Source organism: Condylura cristata, unplaced genomic scaffold, assembly GCF_000260355.1.
Source record: "Condylura cristata isolate star-nosed mole 26May11 unplaced genomic scaffold, ConCri1.0 scaffold00011, whole genome shotgun sequence".
Lineage (NCBI taxonomy): Eukaryota > Metazoa > Chordata > Mammalia > Eulipotyphla > Talpidae > Condylura > Condylura cristata.
The window spans coordinates 37,847,640-37,867,232 of NW_004567112.1; the positions used below are offsets into that span (position 1 = coordinate 37,847,640).

The 19,593-nt window shown below is 51.6% G+C and overlaps 1 protein-coding gene across 1 annotated transcript in view; it reads right to left on the bottom strand.

Moving 5' to 3' along the window:
• The window catches only part of CDH23 (cadherin-related 23), a 330,906-nt gene that overhangs the window by 208,177 nt on the left and 103,136 nt on the right, over positions 1-19,593 (bottom strand). Inside the window, exons 6-7 of the mRNA XM_004681069.2 lie at positions 6,534-6,728; positions 3,016-3,144 (exon numbers count right to left, since the gene is read on the bottom strand). Of these exons, the coding sequence (XP_004681126.1) occupies positions 3,016-3,144; positions 6,534-6,728 (324 nt within the window). The remainder of the gene's footprint in view (positions 1-3,015; positions 3,145-6,533; positions 6,729-19,593) is intronic.

Here is a 19,593-nt window from a genome sequence, read left to right on the forward strand (position 1 = left end):
GGAGAGTGGGCAAGGGTCCCAGTGGCGGCCTGGGGGCTGGCAGAGGCAAGGGTGGGAATGGAGGGTGCCTGGGTCCTCTGGTCCTGGAGGTTGAACAGGCTGGGGGCTCCTCTCTCCTGGCATGGCCTGGGAAGTGCGTGCTGAATCTGGGTTCTACGTGGTAAACCAAAGTAGAGGCCTCAGATCAAGACACGGAAACCAATCAGAAGCCTAATTCTGATCTGGAAAACTCACACTAGGGCAAGGGAGAGGATGGGAATCAACCTGCAGGAGAAAAGCTGTGCAAGAAATGGGGAATCAGGGGTGCTCCTTCTCCATACAGAGACAGGGAGGAGGGGGCAGGGTGGGAGACACAGGAGTGATTCTCCAGGCACTGGGGGGAGCAGGCCAGTAGCCAGGAGAGTCTGAACCCCCTGTCTTGCTTCCTTGTCTGGCTTTCCCTTCTGGTCATGACACCAGTGACAGGGTTCACACGTGTTCCTGGGGAGCTCCCCAAGCATTGGCTTTGGTGCCAAAGTGACAATCCTGGCAAAGCAAACAGACATCAAGGACCCTGAGCCCAAGAGGGCCCACGGCTAAGCTTAAGGAGAGCAGGGCCAAGTGGGGAGCATGCCTGGCCTGAGCACTCACCCTACAGGAGCCCCTGGAATTATCTGGTGAGAGGAGGGCATGGCTTAGCCCAGGACCCTGCACGCAGGAGGGGCTGCATAAATGCTTAGTGGATGAAGAAGATTGAAATCCGCAGATCAGAAACAGGTATCTGCTGATGCCTGATACAGGGATGCCAGGAAACACAAACTGAAGGGAGTCAGAGGACATTCACCTCAACATCCTTCATGCCAACTACTAAGACCGAGATGAAACTGAGTGGGGAACCCCCGACCCAATGGGATAATAGTTCCCATGCAGCCCGGCTCAACCCCACTGTCTGCCGTCAGCAGGGGCTGGGAACGTCACACAAGTGCTATCTCCGATCCTTAAGACCCTTATGGGAGGAGGGTGCATTGTAGGCTGTTAGTCCCAGCTTCCCAGTGAGGGGTTCTTGGAGGGGGCAGAGGCGGGAGGACTGGCCAAGGCAAGGGCACAGCCGTGTAGGAACCTGCTCTGACTTGGACTGGCTGCCTGGCCACCCCCACAGCCTCATGCCAACCTTTGCCTACCTTTTCTGGCCTGGGAGACCCAAGGGAAGCCTGAGACCTGGTCCCAGGGATGGAAGCCCCTTCATTACTGGGAGTGCCAAGTGCCAAAGTAATCCACTCACACATCGGTGAGCAGTGTAATGTGACTGTAATTAAGTGACAAACTAGGTAACACAGAGAGCCAATTCTACCTGAGTTGAGGGAAGATGGCGGCTGTGTCTTCAGGTTGGCGAAGGTGAAGCCAAGAAAAGTACTTTAAGAAACGTGATCACTGAGAAGGGGACCAGGCTCCGGATTGATGACGGAGCAGGCAAAAGGATGATGAAGATGGCAGGATGCTCAGGGGGCCAGTTGTGTCCGTTCATTCATTCATTCACTCACTCCATAAACACTTCTTGTGCCCTCCTGATGTGCCCTGTCCCCAGGAGACCCCACCCCCGACAACTATGCTTCCAGCCTAGCTGTTTCAAGCACAGTGACCAGAAAGAAGGGGACATCCAGAGCCAAGGGACAGATAATAGGCCTGCTTCATCAGAAAGATCAGGAAGGCCTCCCAGGTGAATATATGCACTTGGCAAAGACGTTTTTGGGGGGGGACACCTGTCTTCAGTTTCAAAAGCTGGAGCCTACGTTATGGGCAATTAAGAAAGAAAAGACTTGTCTCAAGGCCCCTTTCTACTATCAAAGCAATTCCAGAGACCTGGGATAGGAGGCTGAAAAGCACCTTGCTTGTTACATCATCCAATTCACACCCAGCCCCAAGAAGGAAGTCTCTAGCCACCCCCCCACCCCCACCCTCACACATCTAGAAAATGCAGGTGGCTTAGGAGTTTGTTTGGAGCCCTGATCGCCTGTCACTGACGCCCCATCACGAGCCCCTGCAGGTGTGCAGCCAGACTCTGAACATCACGAGCGTCAGGTGGAGCCCCGCTCTGTTCTGTCACGTGCCCTTCCTGTAAGCACACTGGGTGCCCTCAAACGGAGAGGCAGGTTTTCCCTTCCACAGAACTGCTTCCCAAGCTGACTATCTGGGAGTGTGTTTGCCCTGAAGACACCCCTTCTTCTAATTTATCTGCCCAGAACAAGTGTTGGATCTAGTCTGCACAAAAGCATGGCTGCCACCAGGTAAGGGATTCCCGATGTTGCTTGCCAGGTGCGTCACTCACCAAGGCTGCCCAGCCACAGCCCCTGCCGAAGGGCAGCGGCAGGTTGCCCTTGCAGACCCCAGCCACAGCTTACTGCAGTACGGGTGGACACGTGGCCCAAGGGCCACCCACCCACAAGATGATCATTGATCTACGACTTGGAACATGGCACAAAATCATGAGTACAGTCGATCGAGAATCTCTGTTGAAAATGTGGACTCGAGAAACCCAAAGACTGAGCAGGTAAGAGGCTAGGATGATGGTCTGTGTTCTCAGTGTACACGAGAGAGTCTGTGTGGCAAAGGGCAAGCTAGGCCAAGAGGGGGGCAGTATTAGCTGGCCAAGAGGGGGGCAGTATTAGCTGGCCAAGAGAGGCAGACTGACTGACTGGCTAGTCATGGCTGAGCCACACTGATATTCTGGTGAGCCTGGCTGAGTCCAAATTTGTCCTTCCACTCCAGAGTGGATTTTCCACGGGCATCTCCATCAGCCCACATAATCCTCCTGAATTAGCCCTCCCTTGCCCTGGAGTCTGTGTTCTTTGCCACCGACAGCCCTTTGGGATGAAGTGAGAGGATGAAGGACTGGGCTTTGGTATGAAGAGGAGGTTGGGTTTTCTCTATACGGGACACCTGCCGATGCTGTGCAAGGAGCTGGAGTGAGCTGAACACAAGGAGAGCCCAGCTCACCGGACAGGTGCTGCCCCTTAACATGGCCAGCGAGGGTCTTACCGGAGGTGAATGTTCATAGATGTTGGTGCTGTAAGGCAGGTTGATGAAGATGGGGTCCATGTCCTGGACATCTGTGATGATGATGGCCAAGTTGGCCAGGGTGGAGAGAGGCCTGGTCTTGTCTTGATCCTTAGGACAAAGAGTACACAGCCTTAGGTTAAGTGACGCAGACGAGCTCACACATGTTCCCACATGGCTCTGGACATGCATGACACCCATGTGTACCACATGACTGTACACATACGTGTGGGCACATGTATACAGAGGTCACACACGCTCACAGGGAAGGGTACTGGTATGCAGAAGCCCTCTAAGAATGCACTGTGATCTGCATGTCGGTAGGAAAATGCAAATAGGGGTCCCAAGGCCCAGAGGAAGGTGTCGTATCCAACATCACAAAGCGGGGCTGGGCTGCAGTCAGATCTCCTGACCACCCTGGACAGCTGGTGGGTAGGTCAATGGCGGTGCAGTCTTAGCTCCTTCTCCTGATTCAGGCACGGAGCCACCGCCCCCCTCGGCCTACATCCTGGCCCGTCTCAGCCCCGTGCAATCTGAAAATGAGTAGAATGGGGAATCCTCAGAACAAAGATCCTTTTGCTACAAAGGGGCTACTCTGGGATCTCAGTCCCCACTCTATACTCTGGGTTCACTGGTCAAGGAACATTTTTTTTTTTTTTTGTAGAACCAGCAGGGGGAGCTTCAGGGGACTCCAGGAAGAAATGGTGAGAGGACACACAGGCCATCCCCCCTGTGGCCAAGGAGGCAATGTTTAAACCTTCCTACCTAGTTGGAAATTTTAGCCTGATGGACTCTCACCAAGAAAGGAAACCTTCCAGTACCCTAAAATACACAGTTGACTGTGGCAAACCCTTTAAATAGGCTACTGCTGTTGAATAACATTAGCCAATAACAACAGAAGCGGCCTGCTGAGAAAGGTGATCCGGGCACTATGTCAGTGACTTCTTTTGCTTTTGTAGGTATTATTTCTACATTATTTAAAGGAGTTCACAGAGACTCCGAGAGGCTGAGTAACTGCCCAGAGTCACACAGTTGGTAAGTATGGAGCCAGGACTCCAGCTCAGGTCCTCTTGACATGAAAACCTGCCCTTAGCAGCAGTGACTCAGAGCTCCAACATCAGTTCAGTCTCTGACCAGCTGTCCCCTTCAAGTCTCCATCTCCTCCTCTGTGGGGTGAAGGGGTTCAGTGGAATGACCTGGGGACCCCCAGGCTATAACTTCTCTGGTCTGGGATTTGAGAAATGACCACCCGCAAGTTAGACCTCACTCAGTTAGTTTGGGGTGACACGAATCATGCACGGCATTCCTCATGTTACAAGCCTGGTGTCTGTGTCTGTCCTCCAGAGGGAGCTGCCGAGAATTCGAGCAGGGCTGGTTTTCCTGAGTCTTTAGGGTCAGCCAAGGAGAAGCAGAGGGGCCTCAGGGAGGGGAGTGGGTACAGCAAGGAGGGGAATGTCTGAAGTCTGGGGGAGCTGAGCAGAGCAACCACAGGAGACAGCTCCACCATCATTCCCAGAGCCCAGGCTTGGGAACTCTGCCCAAGCGAGAGCTCTCAGCCAGGGACCTGAGAGAGTCCACCAGGCAAACAGGGTCTGTGGGGAAGGCCTAGCAGCAAGTCCTCTGGCCTTTTCACTAGGGGATGCCAGTGGCTTTGGATTGTCGATACCAGGCTGTTGTAGGCAGCTGGCTTTGTCCAGCCCGTCACCTGCTTTCCCACCCCACACCTATGACTGTGGCCCCAGACCATCCTGGACAGCATGCTGTGGTGGGGGTGGGGGTGGGCACATCTGGCAGGCAGGTACCCTGCCCTCCAGGGCCCGCAGCTTTCAGCAGCTTTTTTCTAGAGGATTCTTCACCTCTCTCCACCTGGTACCCACCTGGTAGTGTCAGGGAGCCCATGTGGCTCCCTGTGATTCAACACAGAAAAGTCTCCGTGGGGACATGTCCAGCAGCGAAGGGCACAATACCAAGCTGAGAGGGGCCAGAGGCCCAGGTAGAGCAGCCATCAACACTGGAGGAAGTTCTGGGCTTCCTGTGTCACTGCCTCAAGGCTTGATGGCTGGGAGATTAAAGGCAATTTAACTGTATTCACCATCCCAGCTTGATCCCAGGCCTCTTGACAGGCCCAGTCATGGTCACGGCCTGTGCTGATCTTTCCCTCACTAGCCCAAAGTCATTTTTATGGTGAATGGAAATGATCCCATAAGGACAGGCTCATCGTGAGAAAGAGGACAAGCGTGAGTGTTTGTGGGCCCAAGTGTGTGTAAAGGGGGAATGGTGAGGAGGGATCATCGGCACGTGTGGGGGAGGGGAAACAGAAGGGGCACGGGGGTGGGGGTAGGGGGCAAAAAGCAACTCCAGCTTGACCCCAGAAATCAGCCTTACAACAGCAGCACGCACTGCCTCCCAGCAGCGGCCACTTAACCACAGAGAAGGAAAGAACGTGGTTTCCCGTGCCGTGACCTCGCCAGGGGACACTGACCAGGCACCAGGTTTGCAGTTCTTGGGGCCTCTCTGCATCTTGACCAAGCTTGGGGGAACCAAACCAGGCCTCCAGCCCATCCACTGTATGACCTGCCAAATGGAGCCTCTGGAGCAGCTGGGAACCCCCAATGCAGGACATGGGGCCAGGGCGCCGGGTTCTGAAGGTCACGAGAGAAGCCAGTAATTTGTTGCATGCCAGTAATTTGTTCTGCTCTTGGCCCAAGCTTTGTAAACAAAAATCTGAGGGACAACAGGCCACGTCTCACCTTGCTGCCAGCTGAAGACCCCACCTATGCCTGGAGAGGGCAGCCAGGGGCAGGAAAGAGTACAGAGCAGGGGCAGGCCCCTACTGAGGGTCTGGTTTGTATTCGGGGCACTCAGCACAGCCACAGAGCACTGGGTTGGGTGTGAGACAAACTGGGTTTGGGTTCTTGCTCCCCCACTACTCATCAGCCTGTGAGTCTCCAAGGTTGTCAGCTATAAAATGGGGTCATTATTCCTCTCTATCACCCTTCTTTCTATTAACCCATCCTGGAATCCCCAGGGCCCAGCATGGTGCTTGGCACAGATGGGTGTTCCCTGTGGTGCAAGATATCACCATTCTAGAGCAGCAGCCGGGACCCCTTTGGCTCCTGCAGGTTGGGTGGGGTCGGAACACAGCTGGGTTGACGCCGCTGCCCTGTGCCCCGAGTGTGAGGACTCCTGTACTACGACAGCATGAATGACCCCAGGTCCTTGGGCAAGCCACTGAATTGCCCATGCTCTCATGGGTAAAGTGGGTAGCCTAACAGTACTTATGGCCGGGGCTAGCATGAGGTTTCAGGGAGGCACTCCACTGAGGACTTAGCTGGCGTCGCAGGCACAGCGTGGACCCTCGGGAATGTCAGTGTCATTATCATTGCTACTACGGCAGCGTCATTACAGAGCCTTGATGAGCCAGACAAGGCTGGCGCTCCATCCTGAAGGTCCGTCTCCCTCTTGGGGTGGCAGACGTCTGGCCGCCGGGGGCAACTCACCGTAGCATTGACGGTGAGCTGGTAGGCTTGGGTGGTCTCATAGTCCAGCTCCCTGGTCACTGTCACAATGCCACGGGCGCTGTCGATGGTGAAGAACTGGGAGGGGGGCTGGAAGGAGTAGAGGACGCTGCCGCCCGCACCCAGGTCAGGGTCCGTCGCGTTCACGATGAAGATGGGTGTCCCCACTGGTGTGTTCTGGGGATGAAGTAAAGCAAATAAAGGGTGAGCTGGAGCTTGGAACAGCTGCCTTCATCAGTGACTATTCCCCCAAAGCCCATTAACCGCGTCCGTCCAGCCAACCAGACCCATGGCTTTGTCATTTTTATTCTGAAAGGGTTCAGAGGAATTTAAAATGCGGTGTCTGGTCCCTCCCCCCCTCCCTTTTTTTGATGGCCCCTGGTGGTTGTAATAGCACAACAGTTCCAAAGATGATGTGCTCATCCTGGAGTTCTGGATGAGGGCCCTTCTGGTCCCCAAACCCATTTCTTAGCGGTTTCACTTCCTCTGCTGAATGCCCCGTGGCTGTTAGGCCTCCAGCCAGGCTTCTCTCAAAGGCACCAGAGGCTGTGAGTTGGGAAGTTTCAAGAGCAGGGAGGTAGGACACGTGTGTGGTGGCAGGCGGCTCTGTCTGCTACCATGGAGCTTACCTGGCTTGCCCGGGGGCAGGGAATCCACCTGCTATCCCTGGACTGCCCGCCACCCAAAAGGCCCACATGACTTGTTCAAATGTCTGCCTCCTGGGCACCTTCCGTGATTCCCTCTATTAAACGCTTTGTAAAGACACTGTCTCTTTCTGACTTGGGGTCTTTGACTAAATGTGACTTTCTCATGGATGCCTTAGGGAAGACCCCTAAAGGTAGGTCAGTCTCTCACCTCCATCACTGCTTATATTCAGGGTCTCACAGCACCCCAGAATTTTTCAACACCCACATTTCTTTTATCATTCTTTGGTGAGTGCCTGTCTTCACTCATAGCATACACATCCAGAGAAACCCTGGGGGCTCCCTCTACCTTGCCTGGCACAGTGCCTGGCACATGTCAGGCATTCTATAAATATCCTTTTTGGAGACATGAATGAATCTCTAAGATAGCAATTAACACATGAAATTCTAAGTATCTGTTTGCACCAACTGTCAGTTAGTATCATTGTAGCACCCGCCACAATGCCTTGTATGTAAGCCATTCCTGCAAGAGTGAGTAAATTTACTCAAAATTTAGGGAGCTTTCGAGACATCTGAGGATCTGAGCTTTGGATAATCTCTGTTCCTGTTGATCATTTGCTCTGTGCCTGGCACTGGTGGGAGCTGCATCTGTCAGCTCAGTAACAAGTAGTTTTCTGGATGGTAGCCCATAAAAAGGCAGCTGAGGGCCCCCCTGGTGGCTAAAGCACAGCACTAAGAAGCTGACGCCACTTCAGCATGAGTTTGATCCCCACCCCGCAGGTGACCACATGGCGCGGCAGACCTCTCCTGACCCGCCCGCTGCTCCCCTCAGCAGTGTACTTTATTGATCTGCCTGTTCTGCTCCCCACTCTGTCTCTGGTGAATCCTCACACTGCCCCTGCACCTCTGGCCGGTACCCCCGTTCTGTATGCACAAATAAATTAAAAAAAAAAAAAAGGCAGCTGATGTTCAGAGAGGTTACGTAACTTGTCTAAGTAACAGTACAAGGTCTTGAATTCAGGACTTAGGTCATAATCTTAGGCTCTATATCAAACACTTTTTTAAAACATTGAGAACAGTTCTTTCCCTCACTCTCTGTACAGTGCTGAGGTCAACTGCCAGTCTGGGTGGTAGCTCCCAGCCAGGAGTTTGGGACTGGCCTTGTTACCCAAGAGCAGAGATGCTGTCCCTGGTGCAGGGTTCTCTTTACCCTGAGATAAAACTGGGCCCTTTCTGACACTTGCAGACTCTTTCAAGGTGGCTGCCCCTCTCCAAGCTGCTGGCCATGACCTGCACCCTGTGTCAAGCAGCTTTTCCTTTAGGAAGTAGCTGTGGCTATGCTGGCAGTCCTTCCTCTGGACTAGCTGCTTGAGGCAGGGGTTTTATTTTTTTTTAATGATTCATTTATTTATGCATGTAAGAACTACAGGCCAGAGGTGCAGGGTGGGGGTTCACCAGAGACAGAGTGGGGAGTAGAACAGGCAGACTGACTGAAATACACTGCTGAGGGGAGCAGCGGGAAAGACAGGAGCAGTCTGCTGCATTGTGTGGTTCAGCTCCCAGCCTGGGGGTTGAACTCCTGCTGCAGTGGCTGCCGATAGCTTCATAGCACTGAGATTTAACCCCTTGTGCCACCAGGGACACCCAGGGTTGTTCTTTATAGGGCCTGGTGTGGCTAGAAGGGCCCCCAGAGAACAGTGTAGAGAGGCCCTTGTTCTTTCTGCATTTGCTGATTCTCTCCCTCCCTCCCACCAGGTCAGTGTCTGGCTGAAGGGGCAGGCTCCTAACCTGTCCTCCAACCCGCACTAGGACAGGAGGCGGAGGGACGGCCCTGCCCAGGACTCTCCAGTTCCTCTCTGCACAGAACACAGGCCCTTATGGTCTTCCCCCTTCACACTCTATTTCCTGTTTCCAACTCAGCAAGCTCCCCCATACCTCTGGGCCCATGAGCCTGCTTTTCCTGCCCTGGGTCTATCCTTCCCAGCTCAGCGACTTGGAAAACAGATGCTCTCTTTTCCTCCAAAAGAGAATCAAGTGTGCAAGGAAGCAGAGCAAGCTAGGATTTCAGGATGGACAGACCTGTCTGTTAGAACCCCGGGCCTGCTGTGTGTCTTGAGTTAGATACTTCATCTCTCTGATCCTTATTCCCCTCTCTGTACAATAAATAACACCTCATAGTTAGTGTGAAGAGTACATGAACTCATAAGTGTAAACTTCCTAGCCCCCACAGAGTGTCTAGAAGCTGACAGTTGTGATTTCAATTCCTGAATGCCTTCAAGGGCGGCGGGGAGTCAAGAGGCCCTATGCATAGGCATGGCACCATACGGGACGCCCCCTAGCTGCTAGGGCCCCAGCTCCACTCAATATCTGCTTTATCTCTCCACTCTAGGGTGACTCAGAACTGGCCTCACAGGTTCCTTTGCTGGCTGGCTTCTAGCTGGAGTTTGCCAGTGGGAGGTGCCAGTGGTAGTTTAGAGGGCTGGAGAAGAAAGTCTGGTTACTCTCCTACTCTCCTACTCCCTCCTGCTCCAGCCCAGCAGCCCCTCTCCCCTGGGTGCCTCAGTGGGTGCGTGCAATACGCACCCCCCCCCCCCATTCAGACTGAGAAGTAGCGAGAGCCTGGCACTACCCTGCTGGTTTCTGTGCTTCAACAGCGCTTCATGCCTCCCAACCACCCCGTGCCAAACTCTGGAGACCTAAGTGCCCTAGTGCTGAGCTGGGTGAAGCCAGTGTCCACCCTGAGAAGCCGCCACAGTGGGACTGGACTCCAGGACATCTTTATGAGGTTTTCAGCTAATCCTCAATTCTGTCTCCAAATCCAACACGCACATCACAGACAAGTGATAGAGTCAGTGCTACGCTCCAGAACAAACACTCCACTGGGGCCTGTGGCTCCAGCCACAAGAGGGATGGACACCATCCGGCTTCAGAGCAGCCAGCCCCTGCCAGGCAGCAGACAGCACTCAGAGCACACGGCTTCGCGCTTCAGCCCGCCCCGTACAAGCCAGCGCCCGGAGGAGTGGGACAGCTCAGACAGAACCCCTGCCTCAGGGAAGAGAGGACATTTGACCCATCGCCACCAGTGGTCCGGGTGATGGCTCTCTGGATGGCCGATCGAAAGATTTAAGAGCAAGATCCGAGAAGACAGACAGGGGAAAAGGAGAAAAAGAAGGGATGGTCCAGTGTCTGACCTTCTTGGATTATGTTTCATGCCCTGCAGTGAAAACCCATTTAATTTCTGCATAACTTAGAAAAGATTTTAAATGGGCCTGGCAGAGAGCCATTCATATACTTGGAGGGAACAAGCCACTGGAGAGAAAAGAATGCTGACTTCCTGTACTTCAGGCCCTGGACACCATGCTCCATCAGGAAAAAGCGTGTTGGGGGGGCCCGGGGGGAAGTGTGGTTCTCCGAACTCCCAGCTGCTACTCCATGGAAATGTGCAGAGTGTTCACAGGTCTGTACCCTCAACGCAAGCAGATTTCCTCTGTGAGCAGGTGCATTTGGGTTCCCAGGTACACTGCAGGCAATAAAATCTGGGGAAGGGAGGTCAGAGCCTGAATTCTGAGTCAGGTCCCCCAGGTTAGAGCCCTGGCCTTTCCACTTACTCGCTGGAGACTGCAGAAGTGCCCAGTTAAACTTAGTCACTTGGCCTCAGTTTCCTCACCTAAAGGAAAATGTCCAGAAGGAGTTGTTAACCCTCTGGGCGCGTGAGAAAGGACTCCATGAGGTGAGGTTTAAAAAGAAATAAAAAGCTCCGCAGTGACCCAGGTACAGGGAAGGAATGTGCAATAATCAATAGATGATCACTGCCATTATTATTATGGCACCAAGGCACCATCACAGGCTGGCTGAGCCCTACTAAAGGGGCGTTAGTGACAGAACAGCTGAGTCTCTTCATCACACACTTCCACAGGTGGAAGCTCACCTTTTGGGAACAGGGCGTCTCTGTGGACTGCTTCATGGCTGCTGCAGGTGGCGTCAGATGGGATGCCCCAAAGTGGGTTGGGAGAGCCTGTGAGGGGGGCTTTGGGAGAATGGGATACATGGCAAGAGAGGCAAGGGCCTCTGCAGGCCAAGAAACTCCTGAGATGGAGGGCAGGTCTGACCACGTACGGCCCTGAGTGCAGGGTCAGGGAGCCCCGACGCTGTGCAGTGCAGACAGAAAGGGGAAAGGGAGAAGGCAGGCTCTGTGTCATCTCCTGGGTGGTTAGTGGTAGAGTCGTGACTGTGGAGTGGGGGTCTTGACTCTCGTCAAGTGCTTTATTTACCCCACCCAAAGATGCCAGCCCTGCTCCCTGTCTACCCTCTTTCCAAGAAAAGCTCTGTTCCCGGGGCTGGGTCTGGGGGCCATGTTTCTACCAAGTGACTGCAGGCCCTGGGCCATATCTGACTAGCCCAGGTGAAAGCATCTGACTCAAGTAAACCAATCAGGTTGGTCCTTGGAAGTTGAAAGAATTTTCTGTGGGGACCCGAAAGGGACGATTCTTGCCATCCAAGAATGGAGCGGGCAATAAGACGGGTTGAATGTCACACAGAGATCACAGTTAGGGGGTGGAAGAGACACCCCAAGCGGGCAGAGGGTGCCCACCTGCAGTGAGAACAGAGCACAGTGAGGGAGAAAAGCAGAGACAGGGTCTCAGAGCCTCCCCTGCCCTGGTCTTCACAGGCCCCTCTGGACTGTATTCCTGTCCCTGGCTGCGGGGCTAAGACACGATCTGTGTGTCCTTCCTGTGGGCACACCCTTCGCTCACATTAGCTTCTGAGGGCCTAAATTCCTCTCTTCCCGCCATTCCCAGAGCACAACCAGCCACCAGCAAAGTTCCGTCACACCCACAGCTCTGCTCTTAGCCTGCTGGGATTTACCCTCTTTAACGACCATCACTGAGCCATAGAAAGCAAAGCTCCTGGCCAGGGCTCCTGGAGTGTGGTGCCTGGACACCACCAACAGGCTGGGAGATAACAGTGGGGGGTAAATAACATGGCTCTGATGAATGAATACCAGCGTTCTCTTCTTTTTCAGGGTCCCTATTTACCCTTTTAAACAGGCAAATCCACTCAGGTACCGCAATGGTCAACAATCATGTGGGAGTGGCAGGGGTGAGTAGGGGACAGTCTGATTGTGCCTGAGTAGGGTCTGGCACATCGGGCAGGACGACAGATGCTGGATGCCCAGCAGAGCCAGGCTCTGCCTGCTTAAAGACAAAGATAGTAGGAGAAGGTGTCGCTCTGGTGTCTGGTGCAGGGGTCTATAGAACAATCATGGGGTGGGGGTGGGGAGGCTGAGTCATGGGGAGGGGCAAAGCCCATTTCAGCTGAGGTTGGGGTTGCCCTGGATTAGGGTCACCTCTCAGACATGCATTGTGGAAACTGACCCTGGGTCCACCTTCTCACCAGAAAGCAGCTGCTGTGGTGTTTGGAGGAAAGACCCCACAGGGTTTGATTCCTCTTGCTTCTGAAGCAGGCCTCTTGTTCTACTTCTCTGCCCCAACCGACTCCAGTCACCAGGTTCTGCCCCTTCCTCCATGTCACGCCCTGCCCAGTCCTGCCCACTTCCTCACTCTTCTGGGTCATTTCAAGGGAAGTTGCCCCACATGCTCCCTGGTGGCCTGGTTAGCCCAGGGAGTACGTGGAGATACAACCTGCCGGGCCCTGCCAGGCTGTCCTTCTCAGCAAGGGGCCTACTCCGTGCAGGTCGTAGACAGGGCAGGCCCATTTCAGCTCCATATCACTTCTGATGGACCTGCTGTAAATGGGCCACCCTGTGCAATTCAGAGACAAATAAATCTTTTTGCTACTCCTGGGGTGACAAGGGAATAGACTCTGGGAAAGTTCTGCCATGCAAGGGATCTGTTCGTTAATAATAATGATAAATAGCTCACTTCTCACATGCAGTGTGAGTTACATTACACTCCGGGCTTCTACGAGGTGGCTGGGGGTGCTCACTGGAACGGGCAGGGGGCAGGCAGCAATACAGCGAGGGAGAAAGTCAGACAGGGCGGAGGCAGGCAGACGGAAGAGAGACGGAGAAAGTGTAGAAGCCATGCAGAAGATGGGGAAGAGAGGAGGATGCCCAGGGAAATGATGACGATGGGCACACAAGAAAATAAGATGGGGTGGCAGAAGTGGGGGGGTCGACCGGGGGTCGGGAGGGAGTTTGTAAGACAGGAAGGGCAGGGCAGCTGGAAAGGACTAACTGAAAGGGGGAAAAGAGACATTACAGAGGCAAAGTTGTGAGCAAAGAAAAAGAAGTATAAAAATTTCAAGCAGCAGCTAGATAAGGGGAGACAGAAGAAAGAAAACAGCATACTATATACACTCTCATCTTCAAGGTGTACCCCTCATTAGATTTATTCTGTGCCCTCAACCAAACCTCAGCTACCAGCCCTGCCATTTCCACCCTAGGTGCCATCTCTAAAGGCATTATTAATATTTATGGAATGCTTGCCAGATGCTGCTACAGTCCTTAATATCTTATTATAAAGCCTGTTATAAAATGCATTAGTAATAAATTCCTGACGGATGGAGTTCTGACAAGGTGCGGGTGCCTTGTGCATCCGAGCTGGGAACAGACGTCCTGGAACATGTATGAGCTGCTCAGAGGTCCGCAAGGCTCGTGGGGAGGGGTGATTCCACCCTCCCTCCTTAGGCCCAGTCACCAGCACTTTTACCAGTCTTCTCTCCCAGGTGGGGAAAATGGAAGTTCAGAGGAATAAAGCAGCTGGTCCCAAGTCACACAGTTTCTAAGGGATGGGATCAGGATTCAAATTTAGGCCTTGGAGAGCCCAGAGACGAGTGTGGAGAGTAGGCCTGGAACCCTGCTCTAACAGGGTTGATTATTCATGTCTTCTCCGGAGGGGTCTGAGGTGAATGGGAACCCAAGATGGAAGCCTTAGGTTGGACTGGAGAGCAAGGGTTGGTGGGAGATGCAGTCACATGAAAATTTCAGAAGGAAGACAGTGCCTAATTTTTTGTATGCTTTCCCAGGAGATAAGAACATAGACACCTATGAATAAAGCTCAAAAAAAAAAAAAGAAAAAAAAAGGAAAATAAAAAATAAAAGAAAATGTACTGCCATGGTGACAAGAATTTATTTCAGATGTAAAGAACTTTCAGGACAAGACAGCGCCTGGGTCACAGGGGCGGCATCTGTGCTTTGGCTCCTGTTGCAGCCGTAAGCAGTTGCCCCCTCACCGCTGGCCCTGGAGACAGGTGCCTACCGGGGCTTTGAGTGGGTGCCCGTGCCAGGCGTGAAGTGCTGGAGGTTTGTGGGGAAGGACAGCTGGGGTCTGACGAAGATATGGGCTGTATTTCTTTGTTGACTAGACAGGAAACATGTGTGGGCACTAGCTGGGTACAGGATCCAAAACAAGAAGCAGTGGCGTGGGGTCAGGCAGCGAGCAGGGCGTGGCGGCAGCCCGTCCAGCCCACGCGGGTGTCCCGGGAAGCCCTGTCCAGTCAGGGAGAGGGCACACTCGCATGTGAGCAGACCCACATGTGTACACACAGCTTCAGTGTCTGTCTCTTCAGAGGACTCAGGAAGAGGTCATGTCTCATAACCTGTTCACATGGTCATTCATGTTCCTTCCCCATCAATGTTCTCTCTCTGATGTGTGTCAGGGTCAAAAAGGTGCTGGGTCTGCGCTGAGAGCCAGGCAAACCATCACGGGGAGGTGGAAAGCTCTATGTGCAGAAGGAGCCCCCAGGGGCTGGGATCTACATTCCACACATCTTGCCACTATCCATCCAGGCCTTTTCCCGGGGCTGGCCTGGCCTCCTCAGCTGTCTCAGACCTCCTCTGGAGCCAGCTAAGCACTCTCCCCTATCTGAGCTCTCTTCCTCCTCCTCCTCAGTCCCCCAGCTGAGTATTGCTCTTCAGAATCCCAGGAAGACCTTCTTCAAGGTGCTTATTTAATGCCCCCCGATTTCTGAGTTCTGCCAGGTCTTGATCTGCTGGAGTGATGGTAGACTTACCCCTCTCCCCGCCTTCCACTCTTCATCCAGCACTAGGGCCTGTCATTGCTTCCCTTAACACTTCTCAACTCCTCCTTTTCTCTTTATTTACCTTGGTCACCTTTGTAGCCCTAGCACGGTCGCTTGCTCACAGAAGGCATTCAATAAATGTTTAAATAGAATCGGGACTTCCCGTTAAGTATGGAAGATTGAATGCAGCCATTTGTTTCTGGTTTTGTCCCAACCCCTCACCCAAATGATAGTATGGGAATTAAATATGCATACATCCACAAGGGCAAAAGGAGAAGAGATGAAAGCAGATGAGCGGTGTCAACAAGATCCTGGAAACTGGAAATAGAAACAACAAGAAACTGCTTTGGAGACAGGGAAAAGCTGGAGCCTTAGACTGGTATCTCAGAACTAGGGAAGAGCTTCAGAGCTAGAGACACCAGATGACAACAGGAAGGCAGGCAGGTGAAGTGACAATCTGCATCTCCCCCCCACCTCCATCTCCATCAGTCCTCTTCAGTCATTCAGCCTCCTGCAAACTGACAGCCAGGCAGAAGATGGGAAAACCGGTCAGACAGAAAACACAATTAACAGGTTGAAGTTCCCGCAAAGAAAAGGCTAGGTTCTGACTTAATCATCCCCCCCGTGAGGCCACTGGTTAACAAGCACCTCTACCTTAACCTGCCCTGGGACACACAGAGAACTTCCAGGTTCTAACTTTTTTTAAAAAAAGGTTTATTTATGCATACAAGAACTGGGGTACAGGCCAGAGGTGTGGGGGGTACGAGGGTTCAACAGAGCAAGTGGGGAGCAGAACAGGCAGATCTACTGAAATACATTCTGAGGGGAGCATCAGGGGAGACAGGAGAGGTCTGCCATGCCATGTGGGTCACCCCCTGGCCAGGAACCAAACTCAATGCTGCAGTGGCTGCAGATTGCTGTAAAGCGCTGCACTTTAACCTGTTGGCCACTAGGGAGGGCCCCCAGGTTCTAAGTTAATGTGTCTCAAATACATGCAGATATCAAAAGGTTAATAAACCTTAGAGAAGAGCCTCTTAATGTGAATGATGGAGGGGAAAACAGTGAAAAGGGATAACAGTAAGTATCTGTAAAATCCTTACAGAGGCCAGACACAGTATCCCTAAAATACCAATATTTCAAGAGGAAGAGTAGTTACTAGAAATGAAAAATTCAAGAGAAGAGCAAATGGAGGGGAGGAAATTATCCGAAAATAACACAAGTTAAACTCCCCAATTCTGAAGGACATGTGTCCAGATTGAGACAACTGTGTGCTCAGGACAGAAAGAACCACACTAAAACATAAAAGCATCAAGCTTCAAAACACTGAGTGACTTAAAATTCCTAGAGACATTTAGAGAGAAAAGAAAAGCCTACATGCAAATAATCTGGAATTCAAATGGCACCAAAGTTCTTAACAGCAACATTGCAGACTACAATATAAAGGCGAAATGACTTCGTTTTCATCCTACAATTCTATACCCAATCATGCTATCACAAATATGAGACTAGAATAGACACACTGTTCAAAGTACAAAAATTTCCATGAGCTCTTTTCAGGAAAAACTGAAGGGTATACTCCACCAAAATGAAGGCACAAACCAAGAAAGAAGAAAACATAGGTTCCACATAAGGGAATCTAACATAGGAGGAAGAAAAAGCAATTCACACAGTGACTCCTCAGTCCTCCCACATGCTCACTCAACATCAAGCCTCTTTAGTTATTCAGCCTCCAGAACAGCAAGCGAGCCACACCATAGCTGGTCATAAGCAGAGCAGGAAGATTGGCACACCAGGGAGAATGTTGCCAAGAAAAAAAATTAATAAACAATATACTTTCAAATGTTCAATTATGTCAGAGTATTTAGGGATGAATATTTGACAGGTCCATAGAACACCAAATAAATAAACTAAGAGGTAGTTATTAATTTTAGGGGAAACAAAAGAGGAAATATAATTACAACATACTACATGACTCAGTTGTGAAGGTTATTGACATAGTCATAATGCTGCATCCACGACGTGCTGTTTTGGTTAAAAGGAAGGGCATAATTATATCGGGGAATGCGTGGTGTGTGTGTGTGTGTGTTTAGCAAAAATAAGAGGGTGGTGCAAAAATGCAATTCCTGACCTTCATTGCTGAAGTGAGTCGATAATGGCTAAACCTGAAATTTTTCTAAGTATGCTCTTTGGAAATAAGATAACTATCAGGCACTGTACAAGGTTCCCTCGGAGTGGGATACAGGAGTGGGAAAAGGTGAAGCAGGATGCTACTGTTTCATTATCAGCCTAGATCTATCATTTGACATTTAAACTCATGCATATATGCCTCTGATAATATTAATATAGATAGTTGAAGAAATGTGTCTCCCTGTGGCTGGACCACTGTAAGGGCCTCATGTCTTTAGTCCCGCTCCTGTATCTGATCCTGGAAAGTTACTTCTCTAAAGCACTGATCTCCCATCTCATTATTTCTCCTTACACACCATCATGGGTTCCTCTTTTACTTCCAGAGCAGTCTCCTGGATCTTGAACATCACCAAAGTCTGACCAAACCTTCCCTCTTCCAAACTCCTCTTTCATCATAGACCAGTAGACTGAGCGACATCCTAGCCCCCAGGCTGTGGACCCCTCCAGACCCATGCTCACCATGCTTCTGCATCCTCTACCCACATTCACTCTGATATTTAGCCTGGAGTGCAGCTGTCACCACCCTGGGTAAAGGGACAGACATGCTCTCACTTCCTGAAGAAGTGCCACCACCTTTCTGTAGCACAGACTTAGCAACTCACTACTAGAGGTCAAGTAGGACCTGTTTGGTGAGAACTGCCCCCATTCATGTTGGGCTGAAACTGTCCAGAACTCAGAGCCACATTCTAGCTCTGCAATAACGATCTGGGCGACTTCCATCTCTGTTGCTATGGGGCTTCCAAAAAAACACCTGATGCCTCCATTTTCCTATCCAGGAAATGGGTATAGCAGTCCCTGCATTGTCTTCCTCATAGAACTGCAGAGGAATCGGAGGAGTTAACAGTGGCAAAGCACTTTGAAAAAGTTAGATCAAAACAGTCATCTTTACAATCTTCTGCAGAGCCAGACATCTCTAGAGGGGTAAGTCTAGGGAAAAGTAGGAGGTGGCCTATAGAAGATTCCTCTTTATGAAGTGACCCTGGGCCCAGAACCTGGATCATCTGGCTCCAGGACAGTCCCTGACCCTGGCGTTGCAGGGCTGAGTCCAGGACAGAGAACTCTGGGTTCCTCTTAGGGTAGTCAGAAATGTGGTGGATTCTGCAAGGTGGTGACCAGTAGATGCAAGGAGTGTCCTGGGATTTTTTTTTTTTTAATAAGAAAAAGACATCTATGGGTCCAAGTAATAACTCACATCTACTCGATTTAAACTCTTCCCAAACATATTTCGCACGATGCTCCTGGCAGACTGTGAAGCACACGAACCCCATTTTCCAGACAGCCACAGCCATGGGATAACAATCAGGGTCAGCAGGATTTGCACCCAGGCAGGCTGCTTCAGGGTCCAAGCATTTAGCACCATGTGATAGCACTCTCAGTGAGCAGTGTACCAGGTCCAGGAGGCGGAGTGATGGCCAAGATGACCTTGAGAAACTGGGACTCTGTCATTTTGACCAAGTGCCAGCGCTTACTAATGACAGCTAAGTGGGTTGCTACGAAATGACTTTAGTGCATCCAGAGGTTTCAGGTCAGAAGGTGACAGGTGTCAGGAGCCTCCAGGAAAGTGCAGGAAGTGGAGTCTGTTATCAGGCCCTGTCATCTCCTCCTGTCCCAGCATCCCAAACATGTTTATGGAGCAACACCATACAAGGCTGCATGGACCACACCCACACCCCTTAACTTCCCAGTGGTAAAGTGGTTACAAGTAATTGTGTGGTTATATATGGGGAAGAAAACAGACACAATAAAGGGAGATTTTGAGGGAGCGATGACATTAGGGAATTTAGTTTGACTCCTATTACTGGCTGTGTAACTTTAGGGAAGTCCAGTAGCTTCTCTGTGCCTGGTTCCTTACAGAGATTAACATAAGAAAACCTGCTTCATGGAGTTACTGTGAGGCTTATGGAAGATAATGCACCCATGGTAAGTGCTTAGTGCATAACAGGTGCTCAATAAACCTTGGGCTCTGTAATAGTGGAGAGGGTATGAGTTCAGTGTGGAAATGCATTGACACTTGGGTTTGTAAACTGTAAAGTACTGTGCAAATGCTATTCTTGCTGAGGAGCCCGGGAAGGGGAGAGGATGGCTCTGAAGGCTGAATCCCTGCTCTGATCTCAGTGGACATAAATGGCCCAGTAATGCTGGGGGAACCCTCTGTGGTATGCACCCCCTTTTCTGGCCCCCATGGAGCCCCCTCTGGGTGTGCAGCACCTCCAAAGCTGCCCTCAGCT